General features: G+C 65.6%; 3 protein-coding genes across 3 annotated transcripts in view; 2 read left to right on the top strand and 1 right to left on the bottom strand.

Annotated features, from left to right (window-relative positions):
* EMIHUDRAFT_219324 (hypothetical protein) overlaps nt 1–293 on the top strand; it is a gene marked incomplete at both ends in the record, with an annotated part of 1,599 nt that extends 1,306 nt beyond the window's left edge. The window contains one exon of the mRNA XM_005758790.1: nt 132–293. Within this exon, the coding sequence (XP_005758847.1) occupies nt 132–293 (162 nt within the window). The remainder of the gene's footprint in view (nt 1–131) is intronic.
* A 551-nt stretch (nt 294–844) lies between these two features.
* Nucleotides 845–2,074, bottom strand: EMIHUDRAFT_422643 (hypothetical protein). The gene is made up of 2 exons (XM_005758789.1): nt 1,927–2,074; nt 845–1,842 (listed from the first exon to the last, which is right to left on the bottom strand). Exons 1-2 carry the CDS (start codon nt 2,042–2,044, stop codon nt 1,115–1,117), a joined length of 846 nt encoding a protein of 281 aa, XP_005758846.1. The 5' UTR covers nt 2,045–2,074; the 3' UTR covers nt 845–1,114.
* Nucleotides 2,075–2,771: 697 nt separating this feature from the next.
* On the top strand, nt 2,772–5,963 carry EMIHUDRAFT_219322 (hypothetical protein; the record flags this gene model as incomplete). Its single annotated transcript, XM_005758788.1, has 4 exons — nt 2,772–2,819; nt 5,167–5,450; nt 5,513–5,750; nt 5,931–5,963. The coding sequence occupies 4 exons, from the start codon at nt 2,772–2,774 to the stop codon at nt 5,961–5,963; spliced, it is 603 nt and encodes a 200-aa protein (XP_005758845.1).
* Between the last annotated feature and the right edge of the window lie 4,127 nt (nt 5,964–10,090).

Below are 10,090 nucleotides of genomic sequence, written 5' to 3'. Positions count from 1 at the left end.
TCTGTCAGCAGGCGGGGGAGTACGGCCTCGAGGTGGGTTCCGGCAGACCATACCATTCCCCGCAAAAAGTCCGAATCCTGCCGGCTGCCGTGGGGAGGCGGTCCCAACCCTGGTACGCCCCCCGCTCGCAGGTGAAGGCGCTGTTTGCACACCCGACGGGCTCGGGCGTGCGCGCGCCAGCGCAGCCGCCCGCGGGCGGCGGAGTGGCCGAGGGGCGGGTGGCGGGCGAGGGGGCGGAAGCCGTCGAGGGGGCAGCCAGGGGCTCTCCGTCTCAGAGTAGGCAGGCGAATTGACCGCGGGCGGCGGCGGCCGCGCGGCGCGCCGACTTTCGTGTGAGCCCCGGTGTTCGGTGTTCGACGCGCCTGAGATCCAGTACATGTGTATATACGCGCTGTGCGGGGTGTGCGGCGCTCTTTGTCACGCATGTGCAGGCCGAGCGCGCGCGCGGGAAGACGAAAAGAGAGGACACGCCCCGCCCCGCCCAGACTTGCACTTCGCCGCGGGCGCACGCGCCTCGCGCGCACACGCATGTCGCTCATCGATCGATGGCATATGGCTTCGTGCATGCGCCCCGTCTGCTGCCGACTCTACGAGAGCGACTTCGGCCATGCGTCTCGCGGGCTCTCGGTCGGGTCTCTGCGCACCGACTGCGGTCTCGCGCCAGCCAGGATCCGCGCCTTTCAAGCGGACCGCCCGTCAACCGCGCAACGGCTACACCGCGCGTATGCACCCGCACGCGCCGCAGTGTGTCCGCCGGTGGAGAAGGATACGCCGGCGGGCCGCGCCGGGGGGCGGGGGGGGGGGCCGCCGCGCGCCGCCGCCGGCCCGCCGGCGCCGCGCGCATCTCAAAAGCCGTTTACGTGAAATGGAAAAGGAGATACGTGTACGGGTGAAACCACAAATGACCCTACTGGACGAGAGCCGCCGCCCTACAAACACGTGCTGCCGCGCACACTGACACCGAGTCACAAGATGAGAGTCACAGGGGGGGAAAGAAGTGGAGGGTCCCTAAGAGAGGTTCTCGTCTCGCGGCGCAGAATGCGAGCGCTGTGGGCGTTGCAGCGCGTGCGCGCGCGCGAGCGAGGGGGTGCGGGGAGGGGGAGCGCCCAAAGGCTCACCACCCCGCGTCGCCGCCGAGCACGACGTCGCCGCCGAGCACCGCCTCGTAGCCCATCTGCTCGTTGATGGAGTTGGGCACGACTGAGGCAGTCATCGGGAACTCGACGGGGGCGGTGTTGACGACGCGGACGACGTTGCCCGAGCCGGGCGTCTCGAGGATGCAGAAGAAGGGCCGGTCGAGGCCGTCCTCCGTGTACAGCTCGATCACCTGCTTGTTGTTGTTCGGACCCTGCAGCAGCTCGATCCGCGCGTTGAGCGGCCGCCCGTCCGTCTTGAGCAGGACCTGGACGCTGTCGACGGTGGGGTCGAAGGGGTAGGTGCGGAGGGCGCCGCCCTGGATGGTCATGCGCGTGTCGAGGCACTCGGCCGACGGCGCGTCGACGTTGTCCGCGACGACGTTGGCGGCGAGGGGGAACTCGACCTGGCCGATGTTGCGGATGGCAATCGTGTTTGGGCCGCGGGGCGTCTCGACGACGGCGCTGAAGGGGCGGAGCTGGCCGTTCTCGACGTACACGCGCATCTTGCACGGCGTGTTGTCCGGCCCCTGCCACAGCTCGATGTCCGCGTCCAGCGGGCGGCCCTCAGTGCTGAGCACCACCTGCACCTGCTCGACCGACGGCGAGCGGTACGACCAGGTGCGGAGCGAGCCGCCCTGGACGAGGATGGAGGAGTCGACGCCGGGGCCGGCCATGGGGCCGCCGGCGGCGACGCCCGCCGCGACGCCTGCACCGGGAGGGGGCGTGGGGGGTAGGTAAATAATGAAGTGCGTCAGTGCGCGCGAGTAGTTGCGTGCAGTCGGCGGCGCACCCGCGGTGGGCGCGACGGCTCCGTAGGCCTGCATGGAGACGGCGGCGCGCGACGCCGGGCCCGCCATCGGGGCGCCGAGCGAGAGCGAAAGGGGGAGGGCGGAAAGCGCGAGGGCCATTGCTGAAGCTTCGATCTGGGCACCGAGAAGGAGAAGCTTTTCGAACAGAAAAGAAAAACAGTGCGCCTCTTTTATCTGATCACTACAAAACCAAGTGCTCCAAGACCAAGTGCTCCGCTGGGAGTAAGTAGCTCCCCGGATGATGACTGCCCGGGGGGGGGGGGCAGCCCAAAACACAAAGCGCGCACCTCAGGAAGAAGCTCGCGCCGCTCGACGCCATCGACACGATCGTCGACACTGACTGCGTCACGAACACCTCGCAGCTCCGCCTCAACCTCGTCCAACGGATTGCCTGCGCAAACAAAGACCAAGTACATTGCCGGCATCACGCCGCCCAATGTCGCGTGCGAGGCTCTCGAGTTTGCGCACAACCGCATCCGCAAGTCCTTTGAGGGCATTGCTCGCGCCGACGCCTCGCCCCAGGCGCTCCGCGACCTCGCGTGGCTCCAGGCGCAGCTGCCGACCGAGATGGGCGGGTGCAACATCGACACCGCCTTCACGCGAGCCGACAGGCGGGTGTCCAATAGTGCGCGGTAAGGCCGCAAAGAGGAGGGACGCAAAGAGCGGGTGGGCACCGCCTGACGGCGGCGACACATCAATCCAATGCAGGCCAGCACCACGACAGCCAAGATCGAGGGCCTCCTTGACCATGGCAGAGTACAAACGGGTGAGCCACACATCTGACAACCCGGGCGGTGGTTGACACCACACTATTCGCATTACGTCGATGGCACTGCGCCGCGTTTCGATGTGCACCTTCCTCACTTGCTTCGCGGTGCGATGAAAGTTAACTTTTCTTCCGTGTCGGTACTTGATTTCATGCTTTGCTCTGACACTGGCTGTTTGGACATTGTGGAGCAGTAGCGATGGGACTGCTATCCAGCTACCTTGATCGAGGGCGGACCAAAGGACATTCTCAGAGAATGCCGCGACCCGTTGCCCGTGCATGACAAACGCGTTGTCCTTCAGCGAGAAGCGGATGGGCCGCGGTGACGCGAAGTCGCCCCCGGCCGAGTGCATACACGATCTGTCGCACCACCTCTTGGCCTTTATACGCTTTTCTCGCCGAGTACTATCTATATTCTTTTTGCGTATTCTTTCCGTATTCTTGTCCAAAGTAGGGTCTATATTCTCGAATGTGGCAAGAATATGGCTCCAAATAGGGCCTATATTCTCGAATATTCTTTATATTCCGGCTGAAAATCGCTTCGAAAACGAATATAGAATCTTACGAATATAGAATATGAAGAAAAGCGTATAAAGGCCAACTCGACCCTCGCGATCTCGCCCGGCGCTCGTCGGGACGGCCGCCATTGCGGCTTACACTTACCTAAAACAGCGGATTTTGAACAGCGTTCTCCTTGAACGATATCGGTGATGGCTTCGAGTACGACAAAGAATTTTTCGGCGCTTCTGAAGCCATGAGCGCCCGCAGCTCACATGAGCGGCGCCCTCCCAACCCGGCTCGCCGACCTGGCTCGGGGCGACCTGGCCTCGCTGCACGCCTTCCTCTCCGGGCAGGGGACGCACGGCACGTCGCTCGCGGCCGAGCTCGACGCGCGGCACGACACCGAGAGGCAGGACACACTGCTCACCTGGGCCGCTCGGCACGGGCAGGCCGAGGCGGCGCGGCTGCTGCTCCAAGGCGGCGCGAGTGTGGGGGCGACGACTGGCGGCGGCGCTTCCGCGCTGTATATCGCGTGCCAGGAGGGGCAGATTGAGTGCGCCCGGCTGCTCCTCGAGGCTGGCGCGGCGACCGACCAAGCAGGCGCTGAAGGCTGCACGCCGCTGTCCATCGCGTGTCAGGAGGGGCAGATTGAGTGCGTCCGGCTGATTCTCGAGGCCAGTGCGGCGGTCAACCAAGCCCTGGAGGATGGCGCCACGCCGCTACTCATCGCGTGCGAGGAGGGCCACGTCGATATTGCCCGGCTGCTGCGCGACGCTGGCGCTGACATCAACCAAGCGATGAACGATGGTACCACGCCGCTGTCCATGGCATGCCAGAACGGCCACCTCGAGTGCGCCCAGCTGCTGCGCGAAGCTGGCGCGGCGGTCAACCAAGCCTGCAACGACGGCGCCACGCCGCTGTACATCGCGTGCGAGTACGGCCACCTCGAGTGCGTGCAGCTGCTTCTCGAGGCCAGCGCGGCGATCAACCAAGCCAGGCCCGACGGTATTACGCCGCTGTACATTGCGTGCCGAAACAACCACCCCGAAATCGCCAGGCTGCTCATCGAGGCCGGCGCGGCGGTCGACCAAGCTGCTGACGGAGGCTTCTCGCCGCTGTACATGGCGTGCCAGAAGGGCCACCTCGAGATCGTCCGGGTGCTCGTCGAGGCCAGCGCGGCAGTCGACCAAGCCAACACCAGAGGCACCACCCCGTTGTACATCGCGTGCCAGGAGGGCCACGTCGATATTGCCCGGCTGCTTCTCGAGGCCGGCGTCGCGATGGACCAGGCGGACGAGGCAGGCGCCACGCCGCTGTACATCGCGTGCGAGTACGGCCACCTCGAGTGCGTGCAGCTGCTTCTCGAGGCCAGCGCGGCGATCAACCAAGCCAGGCCCGGCGGTATTACGCCGCTGTACATTGCGTGCCAAAACAGCCACCCCGAAATCGCCAGGCTGCTCATCGAGGCCGGCGCGGCGGTCGACCAAGCTGCTGACGGAGGCTTCTCGCCGCTGTACATGGCGTGCCAGAAGGGCCACCTCGAGATCGTCCGGGTGCTCGTCGAGGCCAGCGCGGCGATCAACCAAGCTACAGAGGATGGCGCCACGCCGCTATTCATCGCGTGCCAGGAGGGCCACGTCGACATTGCCCGGCTGCTTCTCGAGGCCGGCGCGGCGGCCGACCAGGCCGATGAGCAAGGCGCCACGCCGCTGTTCGCCGCGTGCGAGGACGGCCACGACGTCGCCAAGCTCCTCTCCTCCTACGGCGCCTCCCGCGCCGCTACGCCCTTCGGCACGCCCGAGGAGGCCGCGAACAGCCAAGGCCACGCCGACCTCGCCGCCTGGCTGGTCGCCAGCCGCGGCTGGATGCCGCTCCAGCACCTCGAGGCGTGCCTGAGACTAGCGGCCGAAGGCGTGAGAGCATTGTCCTCACGCCCATTGCACCTCTTCCGCAGGCGCTCACCGTCGAGCGGGCGCGGGCGCTGCTGCGCCGCGGCGCTGACCCACTCGCCGGCGCGCCTTCTGCCCTCGAGCGGGCGCGCCTACTCTGCTCGTGGAGCGAGTCGGGTCCGACCGCTGCGGCAGTCGGTTCCACCGTCACGATCCACTCTCTCGTCACGCGGCCCTCGATGAACGGCAAGGTCGGCGTCGTCGTCTCCGCAAACGCTTCGACCGCCCGCTTCGGCGTGCGCGTGGCGGGCGAGGCCAAGGCACTCGCACTGAGGCGCGCACTGAAATGGTCTCTCCCCGACTCGCCGGAGCCTCTCTTTGGACACACCCCACGCCTCTGCCCTCCCTCAGGCCGGCCAACCTGCAGCCAGCGGCCGAGGCGGTGGAGGTGGGCAGGCTGATCCTCAAGGCGGCGGAGTGGTCGCCGCAGTCGCACGAGCTCTTCCCGGAGGCGGCTCGCAAGCAGGCGGTCGAGGTGATGCGGCTGGGCTACCTGATCGCCTGGGACGAGGAGCGCTTCGACAGCCGCGAGGGAGCGGCTCCAGAGCTGGCGGACATCTGGCGCAGCTTTGTGCTGCCAAAGGTGGTGGTTCTCGGGGCGGGGTGGGGCGGGGTGGGGCGGTGATGTTGGGTGGTGGGGTGGGGGGTGGGCGCCGGAGGCGCCGGAGTGGGAGTGGGGGGTGGGGTGGGGATGTCGGGGTGGGGAGTGGGTGGGCGCCGGAGTGGGAGTGGTGTGACTGCTTCTGTGGTGGGGGCGACGGCTTCTGAGGAAGCCGTCGCCCGCGCCTTGTCTGTCGTGTGAATCGTGTTGGTAAAATTCTTTTTCTGCTGTGAGAGAGAGTTGTTTTCTTATAGGCTAATTCCATTTCACTGTGGCACGGCAACTCGCGTTACAAAACCTTGCTTTTGACCATCGGCGCCACCACCTCTTCCTGCCCCCCCTGCGGCCACCGCCGCGCGGCCGCCGACGCGACCGACCCCACCACCCTTCCCCGACCCCGCCCTAAACGCCCCCGACAGCGTAGCCCGCGCCGCAACGCGGCACCACCACCGACTCTACCTCCGACCCCAGGGCCTAGGCGGCCCGCCATGAAATCTAGAAGTGTGTGATGCTGGCGTCCAGCGGCTTTCACAAACAGCTGCCAAATTTAAAAAAATGAGAGTGTGCACACACCGTACCGTCACACGCCTAATCATACACGTCCCAATCCCTACAAACTCGCTGCCTCTCCGGTCGAGGCGAGCGAGGGGACTGGTTGAGGAGCGATCTCCTCGAGCGGCATGCCGGGCGGCCGCTGAGGGGTCCACGCCGTGAGACTGACGGAATGATGCGGATCTGAAAGCATGTGCTCCGCCAGCGCCGCACTGCGGCCATCGGCCGCGCGCCATCGACCTTTTTGACTACTTCATGAGCCTTAATGACTACTGCATTCATCCCTCGGCGCGCCGTGGGCGAACAGCACCGGAGAAAGTAGAGTAGCGCCCCTTTTGGACTTTTGAGAGCAGGTTGGTACGCCGCGCCACCTCGTGGAGTAAGATGCGGGGAAAGGTGGAAGAAAGCACCTCAGTGCGGAGGCAATAGTGGGTGTAGTCATACTCTGTGTGCGCATGAGTGGCCCAGTACAGCATTCGCATGTCAATTACGGACAGGGTTGCTGAAGACCCGTTGCTCTTGGCAGCAGCGGCGTTGATCTTGGCCACCGTCTTGATGTCGCGATCCATAAACCGTGCATGATGCTTTCCCGCCGGCGACTCATGATTGAAGCAGTATGTGCCTGGAAGGCCCCGAAGAACGGCCTGCCGAGTGACTGCTGGGTAGGGAGGGTCTAGGTCGGGATCGCCTGGCTGCTGCGTCTTCCACATGATATGGAGGGGTCGGCCCCGGACTGCAGGCGCGTATTTGGGCGCGATTTGCTTTGGAAGGTCGCGCGTGCCTTTCAGGACGGCATCGAACACGTCATGATAGTCCTGATCCCTTCTGATATGAGTGCCTGCGGAAAGGACGACAAAGTCCGGGTCCTTGCGGGCAATCCAATCAATCCAGGTGTACCCACGGTTGAGGAAACCGAACGTCCGGTTGATCAGCGTGTCGCTCGCGCCAAATGCAAGCTGCTTGTGGCACTGGCCGTTGCCAAGGAGGACCATGTTAATGAGCGTCACTGCCGCCTGGTGCATCGTCGAGTCGCCTATCAGAAGCATGGTTCTTTTGCCGAGGACGGCGCAAAACGCCTTGGCGCTCCAGGCGAGCAGGGTGCACGACTCTGGTGCGTCCCACGTGTAGTGTTTAGTAGGGTCGCACACGCATGAACTTGCAGAGTGCTCGGCGAACCCAACACGCGGACCCCGGAATTCGTTTTGTTCGTTTTCACCAGAGTAATGGAATTCGTCGTCGTCCTCCCATTCGTATGATGAGTTCCCGCATTTCGGATCCCAATAAAAACTGTCTTCTAGTCCTTGTAAGTCATCATCGTAGCTGTCCTTTGCAGTACAGCACGGTGGCGGCGCTGATTCTGCTTTGGTAGTTTGCCGCCACGACCCAGCAAACATCAGGTCGTCCGCAGGCCCGCACCATCGCCGGCAGCCTTGGCGTAAGCTGCCCATTGTTATTGGCAGTTCATTGCCGACCAAGATCCCCGTCCTGAGCACCTTGTTCTCCTCCTTTAGCACCTCGTTCGTCTCCTCGAGCACCCTGATGCGCTCCATCAGCGCAGCGGCTAGCTTGTGGTCGGCTGCAGTGCCTGCCGACCCGAGATCATCTTTTCTGACAGCCCTTGATGAGGCATTGACAACCAAGAAGCAAGAGGCATTCAGCAGCAGTGTTCGCATCCGGTTGGACCGGAAGCAAATCTTCGTATTTCCCGAAGATTGAGGACTTGCTATCAACAAAGGCCTGAGCGGAGGTGGGTGGCGTCTTGGAGCGCGATGCAAGGGCAACTTAGGCACAAACGCTGAACTATGTGGCACGGACTCGTGGACGCCCGCCAGCACAGATAGCGCAAGGCGCAGGCACAGAGAGGCGCAGGTCCTCGCCCGATTCAACCCGCCTGCGATGTCACGCCACCCGCCAGCACAGACCTCAACATGCACCATTCAATCACGACTCGCCTGCCCGCCACCCGCCACCCGCCACCTACCGCCTGCCGCCCGCAGCACACCTGCGCAATCTTGCCAACAGGCGATCTCGCTGGTCGTTCGTCGTGGAGCCCTCGTGACGGCTTCTACACAACTTTCGCGCGTCCCACATATGGTGCCTCGCTGGGTGCGCTTCTTAGCTCCCCGGCCCTGGATGTGAGGTTACCGACTGCACTGACTCCAAGTGCTCCAAGGAGTGTGGTGGTGCTAGCCGTCGCCCACCCTTGGGCGTCTGCCTCTTCCTATCTCTCTCTCTTCGCAGTCCCTCGCCGATTCTCTAACACTCACACGTAATTTGGGGCCTGGAGCCCTGTTCACGCGCGCGCGAGACGTGCAGACAGGGTTCAAAACCAAAACCCCGATAACCCCGATATACCAAAACCCCGATTCTCGCTGTGCAACCTTCATGCCACCTCGCGGTCGTCCCACTCTCGTCGTTCTTTCTCCTGTCGCTTCATCCTCTGTCGCGTCGCTCTCCTCTGCCTCGTTCTGCGTGCGACGCCCGCCGCCGCCTGCCGATCCCTTGCTCTCGCGGCTTCTCCCGCCTCTCGGCGCAGCTCCGCTCTCCCCGCAGCGTATTTTGGCCACTCGAGTTTATCGAGCTCTCTACCCAGCGCCGCATGGTTTGGTCTCCTAAATTATTTTATTGCCAGTGCGCGCCAGTCCCCTGCGGGTTGTAAATCTTGTAAAATTCTTTTTGTACAACGGCCGGCTTCTCTCTGGCCCGCCCGGCCCCCGCCCAATGGAGCCAGAGGCGACTGCCTGGGCGGTGCACGCGCGCGTGGCGGCCTCCTATCGCGGAGAGTTCGGCGAGCCGCCACCTATTGTCTCGGACCCGCACTCCCGGGCGGCGCTGCGGGCTCACCTCGGTGCGCTGCAGCGAGAGCAGTCCGATGAGGCGGCGGCCGAGTACGCCGAGGCGCTGCAGCTTGGTCCGGACCGCCAACCGATACGGCGACGCGGGTGGGCTCGCGATGCGGCTGGCGAGGTGAGCGAAGAGGCCAGCCTCCGCGCCGCCAGCAAGCGCGCGGCGCTGCGCATGCAGTTCGAGGCGCTCCGGCGTGACCTCCTCGACAGCGATGCCCCGGTGGCTGCGTCGGCCGCGCCGCAGCCGCAGTCGACGAGCCAGCCGCGACCGCAGGGAGCGCCGCCCAGGGAGCGGCCCGGCGAACTCGAGCGGCGCGGTGGCGGCGTCGACGATTGGCGAGCACGCCACGCCGCGGCTCTCTACGCCGACGCGTGGTGGGCAGCCGCCCTGGAGCCGTCCGGTGGCGCTCTGGGCCACGTCGGCGAGGCTGCGGCGGCGGCGTGCTCGGGCCCGCGACGCGCGTGGCCCTCCTCCGCGCCCGCGCCTGCTCGCGGGTACACCGCCCAAGCGCTCGCCGCCTGGGGTGCGGCTGGGCTCTGCCCGCCTGGGGCAGCAGTAGCACAGCTGCCAAGTGCGGCCACTGGCTGGCTGGAGATGGGGCTGCCCCGGGCGTGCGGTGTGGGCGGGGCGGACTCCCCGATCCCACCGCTGCATGGAGGCGGCGTCGGCGAGGCGGAGGGGCGCGCGCACTACGCGGCGCCGCCAGTCCTCGCGCCGGCGCCGGCGCCGGTCGGCTGGACGGCCGCCGGCGCATGGGGAGGAGGGACGAGGGGCGCTGCGTGCGCTCAGGGGTCGCACGCGCCCACGGACGCGGCCGCCGCCGCCGGCCTCTGCAGCCGCCACGCCGCCCTCTCCGCGCCCGCGCCCGGCTTCGCGCCCGGCTTCGCGCCCGCCCACGCCGCCGCAGTGCCTGGCATGAGCGCGGCGCG

This window comes from Emiliania huxleyi, assembly GCF_000372725.1.
Source record: "Emiliania huxleyi CCMP1516 unplaced genomic scaffold EMIHUscaffold_84, whole genome shotgun sequence".
Lineage (NCBI taxonomy): Eukaryota > Haptophyta > Isochrysidales > Noelaerhabdaceae > Emiliania > Emiliania huxleyi.
This window is presented reverse-complemented; position numbering and strand designations above follow the sequence as displayed.

Coding starts and splice junctions, on each gene's coding strand:
- EMIHUDRAFT_422643 (XM_005758789.1), bottom strand. CDS start 2,044: ATGGCCCTCGCGCTTTCCGCCCTCCCCCTTTCGCTCTCGCTCGGCGCC. Junction 1,843..1,926: donor AGCCGTCGCGCCCACCGCGG/GTGCGCCGCCGA, acceptor CTCCCGGTGCAG/GCGTCGCGGCGGGCGTCGCC.